This window comes from Pteropus medius, unplaced genomic scaffold, assembly GCF_902729225.1.
Source record: "Pteropus medius unplaced genomic scaffold, Ma_sr-lr_union100, whole genome shotgun sequence".
Lineage (NCBI taxonomy): Eukaryota > Metazoa > Chordata > Mammalia > Chiroptera > Pteropodidae > Pteropus > Pteropus medius.
This window is the reverse complement of record NW_024340696.1, coordinates 27,808,550-27,835,902: the sequence shown is the minus strand read 5'-3', so window position 1 is coordinate 27,835,902 and position 27,353 is coordinate 27,808,550. Positions and strand designations below refer to the sequence as shown.

Here is a 27,353-nt window from a genome sequence, read left to right as displayed (position 1 = left end):
GGGATCACAGAGGCTGAGTCCCAAACCTCCTCCTCCAGGTCATTATTGAAGGAAAATTTTAAGTATCCATAAAACCTGGGAGAATTTCCCACCTAGAAAGTTTATCCTTAGAAATTATTGCCCTCATAGGCATAGGAGTAAGGTTATAGTTCATAAGATGTGACTAAGATGCCTGCCGTCTTTTTCATAAAAAGGGCAGAAGTCGTGACGGTGCACAATGCAGTCATTATTCAGATATTCTTTAAGCAGTATTTCTCCCTGGCAATCCAAATCACCTCCAAGAGAAATCACCTGGGAAGCTTACTACAAATATGCCTTCCTTAGGCCCATGCCCCAGACAGATTGAACTAGAATGTCTGGATGTGGGACCTCAAAAGATATTTTTACTAGATCCAGAGAGGATTCCTATACCCACTTAAGTGTAAGAAATCCCTGCTTTAAAGTTTAGGACAATGAAGAACCTGGCTGATCAAGATTGATAAATCTTGAAGTTCTTGTGTGTTTTGAATGGACTGTCCTTCAGCTAAAGGCAGGTAATTTTAAGAAAATCAATATAAAGATCTTGAATAGACATTTCTCCAAAGACTTACAAATGATCAATAGACACATGAGAAGAATCTCAACATCACTAGTCATTAAGGAAATGCAAATCAAAACTACAAGATTACTACCATTAAGTGTTTAAATGTGTGCGTGTGTGTGTGCGTGTGTGTGTCCAAAAAATGAAAAATAACAAGTATTGTCGAGGATGGTACAGCCACTGTGTACAACAGTTTGGTATTCCTGAAAATGTTAGAGACTTACCATATGATCCAGCATTTTTACTGATAAGTATATACCCAAAGGAATTGAAAGCAGGAACTCAAACATATTTGTACACCAGTGTTCGTAGCAAATAGCCAGGAGGTGGAAATAATCCAAATATCCATCAACAGATGAATGGATAAGCAAAGCATGGTATATGCATACAATGGAATATTATTTAGCTTTAAAAAGAAATGAAATTCTGATGCATGCTAAAACATGGTTCAACCTTGAAAACATTATGCTAAGTGAAACAAGCCAGACACAAAAGATGGATAGTGTATGGTTACACTTATGATTAGACCTAAGTGAGGTACCTAGAATAGGCAAATTCATAGCGGCAGAAAGTAGAACAGAGATTACCAGGGGCTGAGGGAAGAAGGGGAATGGGGAGTTATTGTTTAAAAGGTGCAGAGTTTCTGTTTGGGTTAATGAAAAAGTCCCGAAGATGGATAGTGGTGACGGTTGCACAACATTTTGAATGTACTTGATGCCACTGTGTTGTACACTTAAAGATAGTTAAAACGCTGCGTTTTGTGTTATTTATATTTTACCACTACTAAAAAAAATTGTTAAATTTTTTTTTAAAACCTCCTTGAAGATTCTACAGTACAGCCAGGGTGGAATACCACTGGCTTACAGGGCTGGGAGGCACAGAGACCCTCATGGGAACTCGGACTCCCTGGAGAAGAGTGTGAGAGCTGAAACACGTGATGAGCCATTAGCGAGGAGGGGGATGTGTGGGTGGGTGGGGATGTGGGTTTGTGTTTGAGGTGGGAGGAAACACATGTCAGACTGGCATCCAGCACAGACAGTGACAGCGCTGGGTTTCAAATCAGACAAATCTGGACTCAAATTCCACATCTACAGTCTATCAAATCTGTGACTTTGCTTAACCTTACCCTTTGTTTAGTTGCTTAAAAAGGGGGTAATATCCCCTACCACATAGTATTATTATAAAGATTATATAAGATTATGCTTGTAAAGTGCTTAGGACCAAAAGTAATATTCAAAATATTTAACAGCTGTATTGCAGGGGCAAGGCCGGCTTCAAAGGCTAATGACCTGCACAGTCGTCTAAGACCTCGAGTTTAGAAGGGCCCCACAATTAGTTTAATGGTCTGCTGCCACAGTCTTGAAATTCTTAATAACTTTAGAACAAGGGCCCTGCATTTTCATTTTGTACTGGGCTTGGCAAATTAACTGATGCTGTGCAGGGGCATTGACCCCATCACAAAAGAGCTGGCAGCAAAGCTGATGAGCTGTGCCAGACATTGCCTGCCTTGTTGCTGGACCATGGGATGGTCCAGAGGTTCTCACCGTAAGGCTCGAGTGGAAGGGGAACTTGAGTATAGTGGCTGTAACTGCTGACTTTCTCGTGCCTCCCCCTTGCCATGTCTGGGGCCCCTCTCATAAGATCCTCTGGTGCAGTCTCTCCAGAAAGTAAGCCTCCAGTCTAATGACTGAAGGAGAGATGGTTTGAAAATGCAAATCGTAGGGCTGAGGGAATGGGTAGTTGGCTGACTGAGTGAAATGGATAGGGGTTCTGGCTACTAGCATCTCCTTTTAAAGATTTTCAACCAATCCTCCTGTCTTCTGCTGTCCATTCACCCCCTTCAGAGGTGCCTGGTGTCAACAGGTCCTGAGCCTCTCGAGGATTTTGCCAAGTGAATCAACTTGATTCTTGCCGTCCCCACCGCACCTCACACCCATCCCTGCCACCACAGACACTGAGCCTTTACCTTTCTCTGTTCTAAGTCACTTACCACTTGTCTGTCTGCTGTCTAGCTTCAAAAATGTGTAGCTGTGGCAGGTCAGCTGTCAGCTCCTCTGATATCTCCTCCCATTCTGTGTCCTCATGAGTTCATTCCTCTTTTCATTCTTCTGCTATCATTTTCATGAAGTTTTAGGAAAGCAGCAAATGCAAATGCACGTGTTGGCTGCCTTTAACCAGAGGCTGTCCGGATCGTTTTTAAGATGGTAACATCCAAAACATCTTCTCATCGCCCCTCATCACCTGCCAGACAGGCGTCTCCAGAGGCTTGAAGTTGAGATAGAAACATGGTCTGCTGTTCAAACACTTTTCCCAAGTTGGCATGGGAAATGGGGATGATAAGGAAAGAGTGGCTACCTCCTGCCTTGATTGGATACGTTTCAGTCCCTAGCTCATAGGCTCTGGACTCCATGGAGAAGGGGGTTAGCCCTACCGACAAGGTTCTCAGTCTCATGCAGCTCCCCTAAGCATTGACACATTCCTCTACAATTAGCTACTTCTCTCGGCCTTCAGATGGGGACCTTCATGCAGCATCTCTGCTCTGTGCATGCCCCTTTGATCTCTGATGCTGCAGTGGTCCAGGCAAGGCCATTGCTCCCACTCTCATCTGCCCTCCACAGTCGGCTCTGTAACCAGCAGATAATGTGAAAACCACCTCTGAAGATGGGAGGAAGCCAGCCTGGACAGCGACCCCTGGGAAGTTGCCCACCATGCCAGCTCTCTCCAGTTCTCTCATCCCCTGCTAAGGTAGCACAAGGGCAGTGAACCTTCAGCAATCCTGTGGTCTGTAGAGAATTGATTCTTAACTTCCCTGCAGGTCACCAACAGAAAGGATTGCTGAGGGCAACTTTACATTTTAAGGTGAATGAAAGAGCTAAGTAAATGCAAAATAATCTGTATATAACATCTTACTATTTAAAAACTTAAGTAAATTGACTAAGAATCTGGTACATTTTTGAACCTTTTCAGTAAGAACTTTTCCAAATCTGTTTTCTGAAACAGGTAATAGAAAATGCTCTATCTACCTTGTGCTCATTCTACCTTATAATAGAAAATGCTCAGTAAAATTTAAACAAGGTCTTATAACAGAAAGGAAAACTATTAAATTTTAAACAAGTGCAGAATGATTGCAATTAAGAAAAGGAGTCAAAATTTGCTTTCTAAATTATTTCTTAAATGTTAAAGCACTATCTAATAAGAAATGAAATACTTAAAACTGTTAATTTCAGCAAAACTTATACCCACATGTTTAATGTGGTATTGGTTATTAACAGGACGAGCTGTTCCGTACTCTTGCATCTTATAAACTTATTGCACCAAGATACAGATGGCAGAGAAGCAGATGGGGACAGACATGTCCTGTGAGTTTAAAAGAAGGTAACATCTATCAAGGATTGCCAGACTTTTCTGCAAGGTAAGTAAGATTTTCAGAACTTACTTTTAAAACTTGCCCATATCTCCTTTCAGTCATTTATGATGATGGCATATTTTAAGTTTTCTAGGTAAAATGTACTGTATGTCATCAGAAGAAACATTTAAAAAATTTTTATTGAACCCACGTCCCTATCTTCTTCCACCTATGCCAGCACCACCATGTAAAGTATTCATATTTGGACCTCAGTCTTCAGGGAAAACAACACTTAGCAATTTGCTTGCAGAACATTACAAAGGAAAGGTAACTACTTAGCTGTCAAGCTAGCTTTCTACCTATCTGTACTTGATTATAATTTGTATAATTTGTTGGATTTGTACTAAGTTTTCTTAATTTTACACTGTCAATTGGGTAACTATTCCACTGGGCTTAGAGTGGGGAAGTCTTCCTCCTTGCTGTTTATTGTAGCTTCCAGACCATGGTCCCTCCCTGCTTCCAAAAAACCCCTGGACTTGACTGTTACATCATGCAGACGATACCACCCATTACGTCTCTTGGTTCCACCAGTCTGCTGTTTCCTGGGTTATACCCCTCCTTGCTCACTGTCACTCTCTCCAAATGCTCAGTCCTGTCTTAATTCTTGGTAATTTTGGTATCGACAAAGATGACCCTCCCTGCCTTCTGGCCTGTCAGTTTTTTGATCTCCCCCCACAGTGATCTTGTTCTCCACCCTCAGTAAGTGATTTATTTTTAGCTTGGACCACAGTGACAGCAGTAGAGGTAGTAATATGCAGGCAGACTTGGGATATAATTTGAAGACAGAGCCAAAGCATTTGACGAATCATTGGAATGTAGAGCAGGGGTCCCCAATCCCCCGGGGCCGCTGACTGGTACAGGCCGTGGCCTTTTAGGAGCCAGGCCGCGGCCTTTTAGGAGCCAGGCCGCATAGCAGGTAAGAGGTGGGCAAGCAAGTGAAGCTTCATCTGTATTTGCAGCCGCTCCCCAGCACTAGCATCACTGCCTCAGATCCACCTCAGATCATCAGGCATTAGATTCTCATGGGAGCAATGGTCCCTGGTGCCAAAAAGGTTGGGGACCACTGATGTACTTTACATCCCTGTGACTATTTTTATAATTGCTAATTTGTATTAATTTGTATTTCTTAATCCCTTCACCTTTTTCACCCATTCCTACAACCCACCTTCCATCTGGCAAACGTCAGTTGATTCTCTGTATCTATGAGCTTGTTTCTGTTTTGTTTGTTCATTTATTTTGTTTTTAGATTCCACATGTAAGTGAAATCATATGGTATTTGTCTTTCTCTGTCTGACTTATTTCACTTAGCATAATACCCTCTAGGTCCATTCACATTGTTGCAAAGGGCAAGATTTCATTCTTTTTTATGGCCAAGTAATATTGCATTGTATATATGTGCCACATCTTCTTTATCCATTCATCTATCAATGGACACTTAGGTTGTTTCTATTTCTTGCGTATTATAAATAATGCTACAATGAACGTTGGGAGTGCAGATATTTTTTTGAATTGATGTTTTGGGATTCTTTGAATAAATATCCACTGGTGGATTTGCTGGGTCACATGGTAGTTCTATTTTTAATTATTTGAGGAACATCCATAGTGTTTCCCATAGTGGCTACACCGATTTATAATCCCACCAACAGTTCTTGCCCATTTTTAAATATTTTTGCATATTATTGATAGAAGGTTTTTTTTTAATGTCTGTATACAAGTTCTTGTTTTTATTATAGGTGTTATAAATATTTTATACCACTTTCTGTGGTTTGCAGTTTTACTTTTTTAATGAAAAAGTGCATCATGCTCTTCATTTAAAGCAAGTCACTGAGTCCTGCCTACACTGAGGAGAAGGAGACTTAGGATCCACCTTCTGCAGAGAGGAGTATTAAAGGATATGTGCACATGTTTTAAAATCATCACAATATGTGTCATACAAAGGAATTATAACTTTAAAATATAAAGAGTTCTTACAATTTAACGTGCAGATGAAGCCCCAATGGAAAAAAATATAGCAAACAGGCAAATTACAAAATAATAGATGAGAATAGCCATTAAACAGAGAGATGCCAAAAAACCAGTTATGTCAGTCTCACTGTTGGAGTTGAAAGATCATTATTAACACTCAAGGTTGATGTGTCATGAGGATGGGGAAAAGTATGTTCTCATACACTGCTGGTGAGAGTATAACTTTAGGGATGGCAATTAGAAGCCTAAAATCCTTTCAACTGTCAATTCTATTTTATAGATTTTTCTTAAAGAAACTGTCACAAATACGTACATAACTGTATTAATCATAATCTAGTTTATATTAGTAAAAATATGTATACCTAAATATATATTATTGGTATTTTAGGTAAATAAATTGTGATATATTCATCTGATACAATACCATACATCCACTAAAAAATAATTATGTAAATGTATATTTATTGGCATGGAATAAAGTAATATAAACATATTGAAGGAAAAGCAAAATGGAATCTAGAGATATGGAAATATTATTTAAACTTAAAAAGCATATAGAAATCTATTTCTAACAATTCAGTATGAAGTATATTATCTGCTTGCCAAAGGGCTTAGAATATATATATAATTATAATTTAATTTTTAAATGGGCAAAAGTCGACATATGCTTAAAAACAGAAGGTAAGTAAATGACCAATAAACACATGAAAAGCGTCAAAATTACTAATGACTAGAGAAATGTAAATTTAAACTAAAACAAGATACTCCTTCAGACCTATGAGAATGGTTAAAATTTAAAAGATTCACAAACCAAGTGTTGGTAAGTATCTAGGTAGAATGTAAAATAGTTCAACTACTTTGGAAACAGTTTAATGGTTTATTATAAAGTCAAATATACAATTGCCATGTGACTCAGTAATTCCACTTTGAGATATTCACCAAGAGAAGTAAAACGTATATCCACAAAAAGACTTCTTCACAAATGTTCATTACTACTTTATTTATAAAGGTCCCAAAAAGAAAACAACCCCAATGTCCATCAACAGATAAAAACTGGTATGTTTGTACAATAATACTACTCAACAATAAAAACTAACAGATTACTGATATACACAATTACACTGATGAATCTCAAAAACATTATAAGAGAGGAAAGCTTGGAAAAGATGGTATATTATATGGTTCCATTTATATGAAATTCTAGAAAAGGTAAAACTGTAGTGACAGAACACAGAAAGTGGTTGCCAGGGCCCAGGAACTGACTATAAAGAAGCGTGAGGAAACTTTGTGAGGTAATACAAATGTTCTATATCTTGATTGCAGTTGTTGTTAATATGTATATATTTGTAAAAACTCATCAATCTGTATACTTAAAATGGATACCTTTTATTGTATGTAAGTTATACATACAAAGTTGTTTTAAAAAATATATATGTAATTTGAATATATATTACATGATATATACATACATAAATATATAATCTTACATGAAAAATATACTGAATTTCTATAAAAGCAAGTACTCAAAAATCAGTGAATTCTGAAAATAGCATATCTCAAGCAGCATTAAGATTTTTGAGATAGATAAGTATATAGATATAAATAGATACAGATACAGATATAGATGAACAACGTGTTAAATTTTACAGTAACTTGTGCTTATACTGGTTTTCTCAAATATTCTTTGCAGGTAGTTGACTATGCTAAATTTGTTCAACCACGTTTTGATAAAGCCCTTGAAACATTAATAAATAATACCATAGCTGAGGCCACCGAAGTAGCTATTAAAACTGTGAAAGAACGGCTTCTCACAGAACTAGAAGCTAGAAAACAAGGTAACTCATCTTTTAAAAATATTCATTTTTTTTGTTCGTTTGTTTGTGTTTAAGATTAGGTCAACAATGAAGCCTTGCTACCTGAGGGCAAGAATTTGGTTTGCTTGTCTTGGTATGTCTGGCACCTAGCACATTGAAGCCTCTCAATAAATGGTTGAAGAAATTAGTGTACATAAACCTGATTCATAAAAAGAGAAGATTTCAATTCTAGACATCTAAGGAAAGGAATCGGAAAGAGCTTCCAAACTTAGATTCTTTACTTTCGTGAGTCTGTTTGCTGGCCAGAGGCTAAGCAGAACTTGGGCCTTTATCTACACCAATCGTGACACCACCACCACGCCGCCTGTGACACCACCACCACGCCGCCTGACTCATGGAGTCAGCTGTCGTTGCTGCTATTGTTGTTTCAGACTTGTATGTTAGCTCTGATTGTAAATTAAATCTTTCTAGTTGGGGAATATTAATTTTAAATTCAAAAGGTGATCAAGAGGTGAAACTGGAAGAAGCCTTAGTGATCAGCTAACACAATTCTCTAACTTTACAAGTGAGAAAACTGAGGCACATGGAGGTAAAGGGCTTCCTGAAACTCACTCAGCTGGTAGCACAGCTGAGACTTGACTCCTTGTTTCCAACATCCCAGTGTTCTTTCTCCCAACCATTCTGCCTCTTCCTATGACTCACTCCATATTGTATTTTTTTTAGAATAGACGCAAGGGTTGTTTTGGGGTTTTTTTCCTATTTTCCTCTGGGAAAAAAAGAGAGGCCTTATTTTATGGCTATTTTTTGAAATTCATTGATTGGCTTTGGTAGAATTTATATCTATAGTTGGCACTCTTATAACCAGTCACATTAGAACACAGGAAAACAGCTTAATCTAAATGTTTCCTCTTAGTGGGATTCTCTCAGCGCAGCACTGCCTATACCCTATGTAGGATCCTACATAGTGTATAGGATCCAAAATTATTATTTTGTTATTAAGTTATTAAGGATCCAAAATTTGAGATGAGCTCCAGCAATTTTAAGCTAGATTCAACCACCACTGTTTGGATTTTCAGAAGTTGTGACAGTGTACTGTCCTTTAACATAGCCATCACTGCCTCAATTCCAAATATTCTTATCCTAATAAAGCGTTTCTCCTTACAAAAGTCGTAACAGATAATATTTATTGGGCATTTACCATACGTTGTGGCTATGCTAAATGCATTGCAAGCATTACACTACTTAATCCTCGTAACAAGCCTTATGATGTAGGTATTTTTATCTCTCCTTTTGTAGGTGAAGAAACTAAGGCTCAGAGGGGTTAAGTAACTTGTCCACCGTTGGCAGCCAGCAAGTGATTGGGATTTTCAGATCAATGTCTGTGCTCTTATTCTCTATGTCTTTCCAGTGGTCACAGAAAACTGTAAAGAGCAGATGGAAAAAAGATTCACTCATACTCACCAGAGATATCCCCTGTTAAGAATTCGATGTGTTCTTCAACCCTCTCTTTTTTCTATTCATATCTGTAATGATTAATTATGATCCTATGATATACGCAAAATTGCATTCTCTCATTTTAAAATAATGCTTTTTAATTAATATGTAATTATTGTAATAAATTGTGTTAGATAGGAATCTAAATTTATTATTTCAAAACGGTGGACCCATTTTACAAATAATATTTACTAAATTATCCATAATTTTACTAGAGATTTCAAATGCTATTTTTATCTTAATATTAAGTTTGTATGTATGTGTGTAAACTTTCAAACTTTTTGTTCTATTCATCTTTCTATTACAGCCTGTAATACAAAATGTAATTATTAAAGTTTTATGATGCATTTTAATCTAATAATATGAACTTTTCCTCAGAACATTTTGTTTTAAGATTATTCCTGGGTATTCTTTCACTTATTCCATAAAATGAATGTGCCAGGAACTGTACTAGGCTTTGGAGATACATGTAGAATTTTGTCAAGTTCTGCAACAAATTCTAGTGGAAGGATTGTGTTAACATTAAACAGTAATTGGACAAGAATGTGTGTCTTTACTATTAAGTCTTCTCATGCAGATGGATGAAATCACTGTTTTTTAGGTTTAATATCCATATCCTTCGTTAACATCTTGTATCTTACCTCATGTGCTATCTACACTTTTCTTAATAAGTTTATTCCTAGATATTTTGTCGTTTTGTTACTGTTGAGTGCAATCATTTTCTATTGTATATTCTAAGTAGTTATTACGAGTACATTGCAAAGCTATTTGATACTTACATATTTGTTTGTAACTGTCCACCTTATTAAACTTACTTGCTAGTTTTGATAGATTTTTAGTTGAGTCTCTTGAGTTTTCCAGATAGCCAATCTGAAAAAAAAAAAAAAGTAGTTTCAGCTCCTCTTCTCCCATTATTTATGCTTGCTTGCTTTCTTGACTAATTATGTGCTAGCAGTTCTAGAATGATGTGAAATAGTGGCAGTGATAGTGGGCCTCTTTAAAATGGATCCTTTCTAATGTTTCTCTGTAAGGGTATTAAGTATTTTTATCTGAAATAGATGTTGAACATTATCAGATGCCTCGTTGGCCTCTATCAAGATGATTATCAAGTTTTTAATCTTTTGACCTATTGATTTGATCAATTAATACTAATGTATTTTCCAACATCAAACCATTCTTGTAGTTCTGAAATAAACCTTACTCGGTCATGGCATATTATTCTAACATTATTTCTTTTGGCTTTTAATCTAGGATTTTTTTTCTACACTTGTAAATGTGGTTGTATATAATGTTTTCTTCTTTGTGTTCTATTTGTCAGATTTTGCTATCTGGGTTTCATTAACTTTTTACATAAATTGGGAAGCTTCCCATCGTTTTCTATGCTTGAAACTATTTAAATAGCAAGGAAAATTGCCTCTTTTTACATGGCAGTGTTGAACTTTTGCTAGGCAAAAATGCATTATTGCCAAATAAATCTCTCTCTCTTCTTCTCATTAGCCTCCTGGAGGAACAGTAATCTGTAATGTTTCTTGGAGTCTGTAGTGATTCCTTTCATATCACATTATGGCATAAAATCATAGATTTTAAAGCATTCCTCAAATTGCCTTCTCAGAATATAGAAATAGATGCTACTTCTCATATGCTACAAACATGAAAGCCTTTTTCTTTTTCACTAATTATTCTAAATCTGGCAATAGGGTTAACCTTTCTTAACATTTAAAAAAAATTGGAATATCTTTACTAGTGAATTTTACTCCAATATATTTTTAAGAAAAATTCATCAATGGAGAATATTGAGGATTTTTAATGTAGAAAATTATATCACGATACAGAGGATGGCAGCTAACATGGAGCAAGGTTCCTGTGTGCCAAGCATTTTCTTCTAAGTTGAGTGTTAACATTCATTATCGTATTTAATCCTTGTAACAATGCTTTTGGTTTGATGATCCTCATTTTGTGTAGTAGAAATTGAGACAAGGAGATCATATGATTTACCAAAGCCATGCTGACTGAGTCAGAACTCACACCCAAGTGTGCTGGATTTAGAGCAGAGGATTTAATCACTATACCTGTTACCCCTAACTACCTTTTGCTAACAGCCAATTATACTATCTTTCAGCTTTAAGAGAACTTGAAGCAGCCTATGAAATGAAGAAATATGGCATATTCCCAAGTGATAAAAGCATAGAAGAGGTGCAGTCTTCAATTGATGAAGATGGTAAAGAAATATATGGCTGTTGTTACTGGTAAAATTTTTCCTAATATAAACAGATTAGCTGATAAAGCATATTATTCTTTCATTACAGTGTTTACTCATGAATCCCGGAGAGAAAGCTCTTTAGAGGAGAATGAAGAAGCCAAAATGAAGTCAGGTAATGATAAAGCTGTTAAAATTGATAGAAATGGTAACAAAATGAACTGTTAATGCCATACTTATAGAGCTTATGTCTATTTATTGCATATTTTATCATGTTTATATTGAAGCTTAAAATATTCTCTGCCCAAATTGGAAAGTTCAGGAGAAAAAAGTTATCTTCTCTCTTACAGGTTTAAACTGAACCGCTATAGAACAAAAATAGATTTTCTAGAATGCAGAAGAAAACATAAAAACTGAAAAGGCTAATATGATTAGAACCTCACCAAAATTTTTTAATGTTTCTTAACATGATACAGTCATAATATAATAATATTCTTTCTTTAAAGCTCTCTAATGCCTTTCATGTGTTGGAATCCAGGCATCGTAAACCTAGAGTTTTCACTCAAAATATCATCATTTAATGCTATTTACCCTTATAAAATTTTCCATTCATATTTTAACACAATTGAAAGCATACAATGTGAACTTTTTTTACCTTTTTTGATTCATAATATAACATTTAATTATTTTACTTCGTTAAGGAGATATTTTAACCCTCATTTTCAATTACTGTATAGTTTCTTTGCTCATAAGTAATAGTTTAAACTTGTTGTTTATGTTGGACACTTAAGTTATTTTTTGGATATTTTTTGCTACTAAAATAATGATTCAATGAAGTTTTTACATAAAGTTTTGTCTACATGTTGATATAAGTAGAGTCACTGGTTATTTAATGAGTATGAAGTTATTGACAGAGTTAGGTTCCTTTGTGTAAAAATTGTTCCAAATTATGTTCCCCTCAGTACTATATAAAGTGTATGTCATGTTTCCTTGGTATTTTGTCTTTAAAAATATTATTTTAATTTTCTTAACTATTTCTGAAGTTTAATATTTTAATATTTGTTAACAATTTATATTTCTCCTTTTCTGAGGTGACCATTTTTCTTTCTTCCATTTTTCTAAATCGTTGTATCAGGTATATGGTTTCTACATAAACTTTCTATATTAGTTTTTTTTTCATTTATTTTTCATATTCTTTTTCCAAATTGAGTGGTTTCTTCTTTAAAATACTCTGTTGTTTTTTGAAGTAAAAGAATTTTTTATATTTTCATGGTCAAATCATTACTTTTCCTTTGTTGATTTCTTCTATTTACTTTTAGACTTAAAAAGTCTTCCTGTAAACCAGAGATTTAATATATACTTATATTCCTTTTTTAATTCATACAACCTTTTTATATTTAGTTTTTAAGTGCATCTATAATTTATTGTGTTAGAGAATATAGAGCTGATGTTTTTATTTGATTCTTCTTCCTGATTCAGACAGATGTGTGCTTGCCTGGTGTTTATTTCAAGCCTAGTAGGTATTGAACTGGGCACTGTCAGAAACTTATGTATGGCACTCTTCCTCTCCGAACATACACACATACACTTCACAGAAGAACCCTGGATATTAAAATTTTGGCCAAGTGACATCTGGGAGCCCCATCTCTGCTGCAGCAGAGTTGCCAGCACCAGTACACTAAGAGAGCCCCTCCCCCATGCTGGTCATTAATTTAATTTTTAAAAAATTAGAAACATGAGTCCTGGGTCCTTGGACACATACCATAGCCTTCTTTGGGACTCACCTACAATTTAATACTGTTCTTTGGGTGTTAACAATGTTTTCTTCACAGATGAAGGAGAAACCAGTAAAACGTCTATGTTTAAAAGAAGTGCTCAAGACATTAGTCAAGATCTAAAGTTGGAGTCAAAAAAAGGTAAATTAATATTTGAGTAATTTGGTTCTCTTAAGGTCACAAATAGTTCCTTCAGAATTTTGAAGGTGAAATGTGATTTTTTTTTTTAAAAAAAAAGCATTATTAATACCCAAGTTACTCTATCTTAAAGGTTACTCTATTATAAATAGTGGGACATGCAGGGACACAGGAAAAAGAACATGTGATATATTGTTTTTGTGAAAAAGAATATTGAGGAGACAGGAGAACTATCCTTCTGTTCTGTCATCCTGGGCATGTGGCTACCATAACAATTCATAAGATGTGGGGTAAAAGGGGTCAAATACATGGTGACAGAAAGAAATCTAACTAAGGAGGGTGAACATACAATGCAAAATACATAACACTTACTGTTGAATTGTACACTTGAAACTTACTGGATTTCATTAACCAATGTCACCATAATAAAAAATAAATTAATTAATTTAAAGAAAAGAAATGCAAATTAGCATTAACTTTAAAGAGATCAATGCCTTTTAATATACCAATTCCAGTTTTATATAATCACAACATCATGTATAATAAAAAGATAAGTCATAATTCAAATGGTTAAATAAAGTATGGGACAGTTATTTAAAAAAAAAATTAACAAGGGGGATCCTGGTGCTCCAGCCATCATATCAGGATGCCTAACGGGAAGAGAGAAAAGGTAAAAGACAAAGTTGGCACTACCCCCAGCTGAGTTATTCCTCTTTAAAGAGATGACAGGAACTTCCCCTTATCAAAAAAAAAAAAAAAAAAATTCTGCTGCATCTTATCTATGGGCCATCAAAGCTATAAGGGAAGTTGGAAGATGTGTTTTTAGCTGGGCACATTGCTGACCCCAACAAAATAAGGGAAGAGGAGAATGGATATTGGGTAGAAAACTAGCAGCTTCTAACATATTTAGTATCCTTGCCAGGCAATTTCTGTCTCACCATGCCCCTTCTCAAGGCTTCAGGAAGACAGTGAGTTTTGCCTCTCCCACTCTGGTTCTCCAGAAACTGCTGGCTCTCTCCATCGCTCAGAACAGATTTCTCAGTTTAGGGCAGGGAGGGCAGCAAGAAGCTGCTCTTAGAAGGCCCTTTGGGGTTTTTCTGGACTAGGATCCATTGGGATCTGGCAGGAGACCCTGATGGGACAGCAGCTCAGGAAGCACAACAGGAAAGACAGAAGGAGAGGAGTCAGGTGGAGCTGCCACTCTCCTGTCTCATTTACATCATGATGCAACCTGTGAGCCAGCTCAGCCATGTAAGAAGACATTCAGCATGCAATGAGGGCAGGAATCAAGTGTAACACTTGAGAAACCAGCCTATGTCACCCTTTCTGCTATTCATGCCAACTTCCCTACCTCCCCTCTTACTGTCCCATGTAGTCTCATGCTTGTAATTGAAAGTATTCATCTCATTTGCATACTCATTCCCTAGATGCTCATGTTTTAGCTTGACCTCTGGAATCCTTTGGTCCCTCCCTCCTCTCCCTGACTTCTTGGTTTTTGACTCCTTCCTGCCTCATTTACTTTGATTCTGATGCATTGGCTTTAAGCCACTGCTCTGATATTTTGTAATTCCTGACCTGACATTTCTTCCCTAGTCTATTTCCCCTTTCTTCTAGCATGTGCTACAGTAACACAAAGATAGTACTTTCTTGGGTCAGGTATTAATCATCATGTTCTATTGCCAATAGAATTGTCCACTGAATTTATTAATGGCATTAGTTTGTTAACTTATTGTACTTCAAACTCAATAGAAGACTCAATAGAAGAGGTAACTGCAGATCATCCAGAGGTTATTTCCATAATGAAGGAGACTATGAAAACGACAAAGGACATGAACTTTGAACAGCCATATGAAAAACATGCCGAAATCTTAGCAGAAGTCCTAGACGAGGTAAGGAATCAAAGCTGTTCATTTTTGTCATTAATTTTAACGGCAACAGAAAATGTTAACCTAGTATATGTATAACTAATATAGAGTCTCATTTGACAGTATTGAAATCAATAGCCTTCAAATTTATGTACATTTTATAGTCAACATTGTTCTATGTAATGTACCCTAGCTGAGCAGTTGCTTATGCTCTATGGTAAATTTTCACTTATCAACAATTATGCAATATAATTTCATAGCTTTGAAATTAATTCTTCATTAACTTTTATTGTCTTTAATTCCATTAAGTTAGTTAAAAGATGGTGCATAAGAAGCCAGTACCAAAGTTATTTTTTTTTATCTATGAGCTAATTAGTTGTAAACCAAGACAAATTTTGCTCTATCGATAATTTTATCCAACCACTCTGAACATGTATTCATAGTAGAGATGGATGGACACACAAATTATTTTCTAATCTGAGGGGGAAATAAAGCCTCAGATATTATGCCCTACTGATGGCAAATCAGAAAGCTTGTTTTTTGTTTATAGAGAACGAGATATCCATATGTGTCTGTTTTGCACAGAGACCTTGAGTAAGCATTTAGAGCAAAGTCACAGAGAACAAATCAGTTTTAGGCTCTCAATGAACATCTCCCATATTTCTCTGTAATTTGAAAATGATGCAGTTTGAAATTATTATGTGAGAAGAAAAAAATTATTCTATTAGAACCACTCCGTAACACATTGGGTGGGCTCTTTGAGCCCTCGGCTGTACCCAAGGCGAGTTGCTATCCCCCTCTGAACTTCCAAAAGCGACCTTTCAACTTTCTCTGCATCCCTGTATCCCAGGTTGTTCTGTCATCAGTTTATTCCTTCAGAAACACACTGAGCACTTACTGTTTTCCCTGTACTGTGCTAGATCACAGGGACATCAAGATGAATTAAGCATAGCTCTTTCCTTTAAGGAGTTATCAGTCAGGCGGAGGAAGGCTGACAGATAATCCAATAATTGAGTTATGTGCTAAGTGGTAAGTAGATATGTACAACAAGTGGGAGTTCTACAAAGGTTGGGGCTGTCATCTCTGCCTGGATGGTGAAACAAAGCATCCCACAGACAAAGCAAGTTAGGTGTATCTTTAGCACTGTGAAAGTCCCATCCTTGCCTTTCACTGAAAAATTTCTCCATTCAGAGTTTATTCAGAGTTTGGAGGGTACAAATCTATATACAGGCAGTACTACTAAAATACTTCTGATAGAGGATTACATGTAGGGTCATTAGATGGTAAACCATGGCTATAAGATTGTAGGGAAGTTTAACATCAAAGCTCATATCAGAGCTTTGTTCTCTGGAGAACAGAAACCTGGGCAGGAGACTGTTTTACCTGTCATCCACTTCTACTCTGTGAATAGGAAACCTATTTTCAAAAAGTCACTAGTTAATTATTAATTTCTTACATATAAAGACAAAATCTTAAGATGTCTTTCTCAAATTATTTATAGATCGATGCAATTCAAATAAAAATCTCAATTTTTTTTTGGAAACTGACAGATTAACTCTAACATTGATTTGGAAGAGCTAATAGTTGAGACTGGATAAGAACAGTTTAGGAAAGCTTAATACAGAGAGACTTCCTCTACCAGCTGGTAAAATGTGTCAAAATGCTACAATGGTATATAAACCTGATAGTCACACAAGAATCAACAGCACCACAGAGAAGATACAGAAACAGAGCTTAGTATAGATAAAAGATTCAGGGTATGCTAAAGTTTATATCACAATCCAAAGGGAAGGAAGAATTATTAAAATTATTAATAAAATTAACTATTGGGGAAACCAATTTAGATTGTCACCTTATATCAGACTTTCAGTCGTTTATCTTATAACTACAAGTTTGTACATTTTAACCCCTTTCTTCTATTTTCCTCACTCCTACCCCCACCTCTGGCAACCACCAATCTGTTCTCTGTTTCTATGAGTTCAGTTTTTTTACAATTCCACATATAACTGAAATTATACAGTATTAGTCTTTCTCTGTCTGACTTATGTCATTTACATTTCTTCTCTATAGCTTTCTTTTTTTTTACCCCTAATTCTCTTATGTTACACATTTCAAACTGTTTAAAATTCCTTTTTTTTTTTTTCCAAATACTCTTCATTCAGATGGAAATTCATAAAGCAGATAATCTTAAATTCTGTGTAGCTATTGAAGCTATTGCTGTTCAGTGGCGGGTGGGAGTGGAGTTTAGCAGAACTCATTAAGCCCCTGCAAGATTTGTTTATACACAATTCCCTCCACAGCTGTTAGTAAGCATCTCGGCACCTCTCAGCTCTCTTACTGAGGGATAAAAGCAAAAGAGAAGTGAAGAGTGTCGTCACTAGAAAAGGCGAGCTGGAATAGGACCTTGCTACTCAAAGAGCGATCCATAGACGTCATCACCTGAGAGCATGTTAGAAACACAGACTCTCAGGCCTCACCCCAGACCTTCTGAATTAGGACAAAAAATGTGTTGTTATATTTATTTAATAAAGGTTTTTCTTTCCCATTCTCAATTTTAAAACTTATAGCTTTCTTGCTTTAGTTTCTCTTTTGAAATTAAATGGCTTTTTTTTCTTCTCCTGAAAAGTAAGCAGAACTCAGAAGACAGTTGTTTAAGGTTCACAAAAATTATATATTAAGGTAGCACCCTTGACTTTTCTAGCTACAATGGTAATATCAATGTGTCATTTTCACAGGTAATTGAAGAAAACAAAAACAGGTTTTCTGGTGCCCCAAAATATGGAGGATGGATACTGGACAACTGCCCTGTTGTAAAAGAACTGTGGACAGTCTTGGTTGAGAAAGGAATTACACCAGATTTAGTAATCTGTTTATCAAATACAGAAAACAATGGTTGGTAAATATTTATCTTGTGAATTCGAAAGTGAAATTTTTATTGCTGATAATATTTTCAGTTAAAATATAAAATGGAAAACTCCCCACCCTGCCTAGGTACAAATACTACCCCAGCAATCCCTTCTCAACCTAGAGGTACACATAATGAGGTGTCCACCCAATGAGTAAGCGGCTCGGGTAGTGTGCTGGATTGCTAGATGTCCCAACAGGCCCTTACAATTATTCTGTGGAGCTGAAAATTAACACCCCCTCCCAATCAGCACTTTAACTTCTAAATCATATATATAAGACCGAGGGCAAAGACTATATGTTAGTCTTTCTTCACCTCAAATGGGAAATATTAAGTACATACAGATAGCAGAACTAAATTTTAATAATTCTGTCACTTTGTACAAAGCTGTAATAATCAAGGAATACATAGACCAACAGAACAGAATGGAGACCCCAGAAATAAACCACCACATATAAATATAACCCCCACATGTAAACCCCCACAAAGATTAGGTTAACTAATCTTTGACAAGAGGGCTAAGAATATTCTGTCATTTTTGCCTCCTGGGGAAATATATTCGAAAAGAGTTTCCAACGGAGAGAACAATAATGTACTGCCTGTTTTCATGTTTTAGTTATTTATATCATGCCAATATATACTTTTTAAAAAAGATTTAAGATGGTCTGTTAATATTTTAAAGATTCTGGGCTCTATTTAGATAAGCGCTTAAAGAAAAATATATTTGGATATAAGCAGAATTAAGTTTTTATTGTTAATTTCAAAAAATATATCTCACTATATTTTATATAGCTTCAAAAGTAATATTATCCTCTTTATATTTCAGGAAAATATTTACTCAATAGGCTGTATTTAGAGAATAAACCTGATATTGACTCTAAGATATATGAAAGATTATTAGATGAACTACAAAAGAAAAAAAAAGAGGAAGAAGCAACAAGGTAAAATCTGCCTGACATAGTATAACAGGTTAATAAATCTCTTATGAAGCAGTTAAGTATCTACTTACAACTTATATTTATGAACTCTCTTTAATATCAGAACAGTGATCTAACTGATCCCATTCTAATTGATTCTAAGAAAAACAGTAATTTCACAAATACTTCTAGAATCTCTAAAGTACAGATTTGTGATGTTTTCATGGTCCCAAATCAAACTTATTCTAAATCCCACATCTACACTCAAGGGACAGTATCAAAATGAGCACAGATAAGATTTTTTTTCTCTTTACCATATTTATCTGTGACTTCAATCATTTTGCTAACTAGAATCCACAAATTTAAGGAATAATATGATAAAAAGTAAATGAAAATACACTTGTGTAATATGACTAAAATCCAAAGCCTGACTAAGTTCTATATAAGGAAAGGACAAGACTAGTTATTTACCATATTCACAGGTTTAATGTCAAGAGTTTATTCTCCAATCTGGGTGCAATGAAGAAGTTTTAAAAATGTGAGCACATATCTATCTCTTCGTGACTGAGGTCAAGACTAGATTTAATAAACTATCAAGTTCTCAGAATGGGGAATAAAGTATAAAGAGAAATAGTAACTTAACTTGCTAATTGTTCTTCCTTGCTAAAACATGTTGTTAGATACTTTAAATTTTCGTTTGTCTGCTGGGATTTCTACTTTCCAAAGTGATAAAAGGCAGGACATTTAAGACCTAAACTTCTTTATGTTAATCTACTAAACCTCCTACAATTAATGATGGCACCTGTAGGAGCTTTCTCGAATGCCGTTTCCTTTTCCCCTTCAGATATTAACAATTTGAGCTTGGATTTAGGAGCGCTCTTTAAACTCTGGAAATTATGACACCAGTATCTGGGTTACTGGGGGAGTTGGGGACAGATAACTGATAAGTGCGTGTCAGAGGATTTTTTTTTCAGCGTTCATTATTCATCGAAGTTTGCCATTTCTTTAGGGACTTAATACAAAAATATACAAAGTATTAATTTAGTTAGATGAATTAATGAAATTGTTTTTTATTTTGACTAAAAATGTTATTAATTCAGATAATAATACGAACTGATTATATTTGTTTTTAGCTTTTAACAGTTTTGTCACAAGGGCTACAATCCGCTAGGATTTAAGGGATTACCTAGGTTTTTTTCCAGTGTATGAGAAATAGTCAAGTATTTGAGAAAAGATGAAGATATTGACATAAGAGTAAAACGCAGTTCATGTGCTTTCTAGACCAAAAGTCTGCTACATTTTAAATAGATTAAAAATACATACATCTATAACTTTTTTAAAAGGAAAAAGAGATCTTGTCCATTTTTCTCCCAACTCTCTACCTTCACCTTCCTTTTATCACATAGAATTTTCTGAGCTATCTCTATATTCAATTTTTACTTTTGATTCTAAATTTTTATATCTTTATAAACTTCTTAATGTCAAAGATTTGCTCGGATTAAAGCAGGCTTTTCTACATGTCTATATGTTGCCTTTTAAATTCAACATGAGCATTTCAAAACAAACTTTTTTTTCATCTATTGCGGAAAATGAAATCTGAAACAGAACCAAAAAAAAAAAATGGTCAGAGACTCATTTATTTAAAGGCCTTGCAGCTTGGTTAGAAAAGACATGAACTTAACATAATTAAGAATTCCATCTTGGGCCAAATTGTCTGAAGACACACTGAATTCTACAGCTTTTCCAGCATCATTTTTCAAATGTGCCAGTCAAATGCAGGGTAATTTCTGTCATAACTGTTAGTCTTTGACTTGTCTATCCAAGTGGTTTATCAAAGTGTCTAAAAATTGGCAGCAGAATTCTTCCTCATTCTTGTCAGGTTTAGATTCTTAGCAGCAGCATACATTATCCAGGTTTTGGATAAGGGTAGTCTCACAAAAGAGCCCTGTATGAACTGACAATTCACACACAATTAAAATGGGGAAGGAAGGTGTTCAGAAACAATATCCAGTGATATCAGAGGTCTGATCACAGAGAACTCAAACTACATCAAGACTTTAGGCTGGATCACAGGATTTGGAATACAGAGAGAGAACACCTCATTTGAACAAGAAACACACCTGTTGGGAGAAGAGATTTGGTAATGTCTTTTGAAGAGAATGTATGTAACTAGATTTTCAAAGGAAGCGGGGAAAGGGCACAAAGAACGTTGAATATAAGAAAATTTCAGGCCTATAGGGAAGACTGTCCCAAATGTGCTATTGTTATGAATGAGCTCTGCTTTACTTAACTAGTCCCCTGTTGGTGAATATTTGGTACAGTTTTTTTGGTATTTTGTTTTAAAGGTGCAATATTTTAAAAAGATTGCAACATTCTTATACAATAGTAGGCCAACTCCTGAGGGCTAAATTCCTAGAAATAGAATTTTGAGGTCAAAAGTATACACATTTTAATTTTTAATAAATATTGCCTTTATCCATCATTTTATTAAATTCCCTTATACATTTATTCACCATTAAGGCAGGTTTAGTGCTACAACCTTAATGAAAAACAGATTCCCTCCAGATGTTTTAAGTTTCCATATTCCAGGTCTTTTTAAATTTCACTATTACTGTGTTAAAAAGAAAGTAAATCAGAAAATAACTGTTTTGATTACAAGATAAGTTTATGAATTTTCTATTTATTCACATTTTAAAAATGCAAAAAAATTAAATAAAATTAAAAACTCTTATAATGCCATTATCCAGAGATAATTACTATCAACAATTTGATTAGTTCTCCTCTAGTCTTTTAATTGTCATTTATATACATTTTAAATACAAAATTAAGTCCATATTATACATAGTTTTATATTATAATTTTTTTCACTTAACATTGTGAACATTTCTCATTTAATCAAAAGGGAAAATGGTACAATTTCTCCCATTCGCCTTTTCAACTTGGAGTTAGACAATCTTTTATTAATTTTGACAGACTTCCTAATTAATAGTCAAAGTTTTTCAAAGTGCAACATTCCAACTTTTCTTCCAAAAAAAAAAAATGCTCTGAAAATTAATTGACCTCAATATGAGTAAATTAAACATTTACATTGTAAAATAAAAAGTATAAGGAATATTATGAACAATGTACTCTATTTTTACCACTATAAGCCTTAAATCCTATAATCTTGTGAAGTGTCCAAATTTCCAAAGATAATTAAACTTTGGTCTTTTTTTTTCATTTCAGAAAAGCCAAAGAAGAGGCACTGAGAATAGAAGAAGAAAATCAAAGGCTACTGGAAGCTATGAATGCGAAAGCAAAAGGCAAACACAGATTAATATGACTAACATGTCATTTAATTTTGTACTGGTACTGCAAGCTGCTGTAGTATTTCAGTGAATTATAGACAGGGTGACCATATTTCTCTATTTGCCCACTAGAGTCCAGATTTATGGCTATGGTCTTGAAGTATTTCTTTGACCCCCTTTTATTCTCAAAGTGTTCCAACTTGGACAACAAATTATATGGTCACTGTAGTTATGGATTCATAGGGAAAAGACTCCTGACACAGATACTTACTCATGCACCCTCTAAGAGGGGTACACAGCAGGACAACATGTGCGGCATGTCTTAAAAATGATTGTCTTTGTCAAAGATGACATGTGGCTATTGGGATTACTTCTATTGAAGGATTCTGCACTTAAACTTCCACTGCTGAAGAACTTGCTCCAAAAGTTGCTTTTAAGACTGGAGTTCTTAGCCTGAGGTCCATGAATAAAATTCAGGGGTCTGTGAAATTGAATGAGAAAATAATTACAAATTTATTTTAGCTAACCTTTAACTGAAATTTAGATTTTCCTTCAACTAGTAATTAATATAGGTTTAAAAACTCAACAATTATATTAGCAGTAATTTAACTTTGTCACCAATAGAAATGAAGATATTTTTATATCATATTACAGTTTTATATATCTTATTTATGCTTATCACTATTCCCAAATTATGGTAGTTATTAAACCAGCTGCTAATTCTTGTTATTCAATATATGAGTAAAGATGCACAAATTTCCTACAGCACAAAAATTTTTTTGATACCTTGATGACTGTATTTCAGTATAATTGGCTTCTTACATATTTTATTTTATGAGATTGAAATCATTATTATAAGTAGGGTCCATGAGTTTCACCAGACGGCCTAAAGGGCCTATGGCTCAAAAAAGTAAAGAATATTTGTTTCAGTTTTCATTGCTGTGCCAAAGGCCACCTGGAAACTATAAAAACAACCATCATTTTTATTATGCACAGAATTCTATGGATTAAGACTCTGGACAATTTGAGTTTCTTGTGAAGAGCACATAACTTCATCCCAAACCCTAGTACGATTCAGCAAATGTTGCTTGTCATCGTAAAATTCTCCACATAACACAAAAGATTCACCACATTCCAAGTCATCTACTTGGAAGCCACATGCTACATGCTCTGCAGTCCTGGTCAGAGCTCAAGATATAGGGACACTTCAGGATACTTTTCTTAGGTGCTTAGTCACCCAGATTTAGATTTAAAACAAAACAAAACGAAACACTAGAATGTGATTCTTGGAAGGTACTGGGGGAAGGAATTCCCACAAGAATCCAGAAAACAAGCTTATTTATTTCTTTTTATTATCTTTGCATATAAATACTTTGTTTTTCAATCCATTTCAGAGATATATTAAAGGGGCATTGGATTTTCTGACACCACCATTCACCCCATCTTTTTCCCAAAAGACCTCTATGCATATATATTTCTGTCAGTGCCCATCAGCAACTATGGAAAACTTGGAGTTAAGCTTTTAAATTTTCATTTAACATGTTCATCAACATACTTTATTATTAGTTATTAGCTATAAGAAAATATAGTCTAGCCCAGTGCTTCCCAATAGAAATATAATGCAAGCCACATATGTAACTGTAATTTTTTTAGTAGCCACATAGAAAATAAAAAACAGGTGAGATTAATTATATTTATTTAATATGCTATATCCGAAATGCTATTTTGAAATGTAATCAGTGCAAAAATTATTGATTTATTTTACATTCAATTTTTCCTGCTAAATTGTTGAATTCCATGTGTATTTTATGCTTACAACACTTCTCAGATTAGACCAGCCACATTTCAAATGCTCAACAATCACATGTGGCTAGTGGCTACACATCAGCCACTGCAGGTCTAGCCATTCTTTTATTGAATGGACAGTGGGGCTGTTTCCAGTTTCTTACTGTTATGATATTTGGGACTGCTATAAACAATTCCTCTTTTCAATGAACCCTTAGGCTAGTGCTCCTATAACACTGAGCGCATGACTATAATCCTTACCTACCACTATATTTTAATGGGTAAAATATGGAGATAATATATCTCTCTCCCTTATTAAATCCCATGCTCCAAGAGGGTTTGTTTCATTCTCAGCATTTTTCAAACTGCCTGGCACACAATTCAATATTTGCTGACCTAATCTGAATGATAATTTATTTCTTCTCATTTTTTCTAGAAGTGGAAGAGACTGAACCTGAGGCTGAAGAAGAGTTTGAAGCTGATGAGACTGATGTTCCTGAAGGGTCTGAGGCCCATGAGATGGCCGAAGAGACCGGGGCGCTCTTACCTGAGGAGTCTGAAGCGACCGAGGTCCCTGAAAGAGAACCCGAATCAGGTTAGACTTTGTTGACAGCCGTGTCCTTAATTCTACTCAGGTCTGTTGATGTGTTTGTGTGCTCATACGTGTGTATGTGTGTTTATATGTTAATAAAATGGAAGCAGGCTAAGAATGGAAAGACGATCCTCTGGAATGCAGCCATTTAGTCCAAATCACATAATTTAGAGTGTGGTAGGAAAGCAAATTCTGCGCTGCCCTTCTTGGTGCTCAGGAACAGGGCCAGCTATGTCATTTGTGGTGCACACTATTCAAAAACCAGGAAAAGGTGCCATTAAAGGTACTATAATATAAAGCGCTTTCTTTTCTTCCATAATCGCTCTTGGCTTGTTATGGTTTGCCTTTTATTTCCTATTTAGTGTCATTAGGAATAAAGAAAAATCAAAAATGTAAATTATTAGCATGAATTTTGCCATTCATCTTTATGTTATACAGTCCCATTTTTAAATGAAAATATAAGAGCATTTAACTCATATGCAGAATCAATGAAATTATACAATTTGTATCTCGCAGCTCATACATACATATGTATTTCATTCTTACCAGAATACTAAGTCAGTTTTGTGCACAAAACTAATGCAGTTTTTTATTTTACTTCTTAATATGCACATATTCTACCAAAACTCTCTGCCTTTAGTTTACTAATGATTAAGAAAAGACTGAAAGGAAAAAGAACACTGGCTTGGCCTAAATTTCCCTTTCCTTCTATGTCATCATTTTCATCCTAAGTATTTAACTACTACAGGAAAGTAACATGAAAAAAAAAGGACATGATGGGGTTCCTTGGTCATTCATGTCCCTCTGCTGTCATCTTCCTTCTGCATCAGAAGCAAGTTGTAGTTCAAAGGAAAAACATGGTCTCTCAGGACTGTCAGCATCTTCCCCTGCCTGCAGTCACCATTCAGTCACACTTACTCCCACACATCACAGGTCCCCTGGAATTCTGTACTCATGATGAGGCATCGGGAACTCTCATGAGAATGAGATGGCAAGGACTGGCAAACACATATTGTGCATATCTCTGCTCATATGCATGCCCTCTTGTCCCTCCGGAGTTCCTTTGGATTTTGCTTACAAAACACGGTTCAAAGATAAAGTTATTAAAAATTACAAATTGACAATCAAAGATCATTAAACTAAATGTGAGGCCATTCTGAGTGATGCGCAACTGCACAATTCACATACACATGAAGCCAGCCCTGCTACAGGGATGCAGTTTGGAGGGTTGGAGTAGAGCAGGAAGGAATCTGTAGGCAATGAAAGTCACTCTTAGGACTGGATAGTAGGCTTAAAGCAACAAGACAGGGTACCACACCATAGTGGGAGTGCGGCTTGCAAATGCTTCCAAGCACAGTTCGTATTGGATTAGAAACTAATACTACAAACTAAAGGTCTTCACATACCTGCAGCCAGATGCCAGCCTGGGGCAGTTAAGAGCTGGGAGCCTGTTGTTAGCTGGGAAAAGAACCAGGACTAAGGGGAATTTTCACACTGAGAAATCTCAAGTTCAACACAAATAAATTTTTACTACAGGGGTTGGTATTAGCTCTATGGGGCAATAAATATAAAATCAGATTCCCTTGTGCCAGACAGAGGAATTAGCAGAATGTAATATCCAATTGCCTTTTAAGAGTCCCACACCTCTGCTGACTTGTGCTCCTACCCAGAAACTTCATTATTTTATCGAGTCCAAAACTGATCAGGCTGACAATTCTCCCACCCACCTACCTTTTCCAAGGAGACGGCCAATAAAATATCAAAAGAAGTAAAATAAAATGACATCCATTAAATAAATATGACACATCAAACATATCCCCAGAGTTCCAGTATCCACAGTATCTCACAATTAGTGTTTACTAGTATAACGGATCTAGGGGACCATTTAGTTTTATTGGCTTTTATCCTTACCGTTTCTCCCAGGGAACTTTCTTTGAATGTTCTAAAGCCAGCCTCCTACTCTGTTTGGGACCAGTTCTAGTTCAGTGCTGTACACATGACTGTTATCACTTAGAATTGTATGTACCATGTGCGTATCATTATTCTGGTCAATGTCTTTTAGTATATTTAAGAATATTCTTTATTTTCTTCTTTATACTATTAGGAGTTTTTATGCCATACTTTATCTAACAAGAGCTGTATTTTCAGATAGACGTAATATATACAATTTAAATTGTTTTGAAATTTTTTTATGCCAAAACTTTAATAAAGGAACTATGTTTTAAAATTCATACACTAACTATTAGATTTCTTTTTTTAAGTATCTGAGACTACTGAAGAAACTACAGTTGTAACAGAAATTCCAAAAGAATCCAAAGATGACCTGGAAACTAAATTATCTGAAACAGGTTAGCTTATAAAATAAAAGTAGTTAGTGTATAAAAGTGCTTTTCATATTCTCCTGGCAAGGGGTCTAGTCTCTTATTTTAGGCATAGTACCAACATAGTACCAACTACTTATGTCTTTCTATGTTGTATGCCAGTCGATGCATTTATTTAGCTTGTTATATTAAAAGTGTATCTGGCCAGCTTATAACACTTTTTCAACAAATTTTATCTTATACCTTTTATGAACAGGTAAAGTTGCCATATGAAATGCATATTGATTATCCAAATAAGTTTATTAATAAATA

The 27,353-nt window shown here is 35.2% G+C and overlaps 1 protein-coding gene across 7 annotated transcripts in view; it reads left to right on the top strand.

Moving 5' to 3' along the window:
- AK9 (adenylate kinase 9) overlaps window positions 1-27,353 on the top strand; it is a 100,834-nt gene that overhangs the window by 31,491 nt on the left and 41,990 nt on the right. For 4 of the 7 annotated variants that reach the window (XM_039870215.1, XM_039870204.1, XM_039870247.1 and 1 more), the window contains 12 exons: window positions 3,850-3,992; window positions 4,073-4,253; window positions 7,642-7,786; window positions 11,379-11,477; window positions 11,566-11,631; window positions 13,289-13,372; window positions 15,119-15,258; window positions 17,970-18,126; window positions 18,966-19,080; window positions 22,282-22,358; window positions 24,565-24,723; window positions 26,982-27,068. In XM_039870215.1, the coding sequence (XP_039726149.1) occupies window positions 3,850-3,992; window positions 4,073-4,253; window positions 7,642-7,786; window positions 11,379-11,477; window positions 11,566-11,631; window positions 13,289-13,372; window positions 15,119-15,258; window positions 17,970-18,126; window positions 18,966-19,080; window positions 22,282-22,358; window positions 24,565-24,723; window positions 26,982-27,068 (1,453 nt within the window). The remainder of the gene's footprint in view (window positions 1-3,849; window positions 3,993-4,072; window positions 4,254-7,641; window positions 7,787-11,378; window positions 11,478-11,565; window positions 11,632-13,288; window positions 13,373-15,118; window positions 15,259-17,969; window positions 18,127-18,965; window positions 19,081-22,281; window positions 22,359-24,564; window positions 24,724-26,981; window positions 27,069-27,353) is intronic. The other 3 variants (XM_039870231.1, XM_039870223.1, XM_039870239.1) reach the window with 2 other exon arrangements.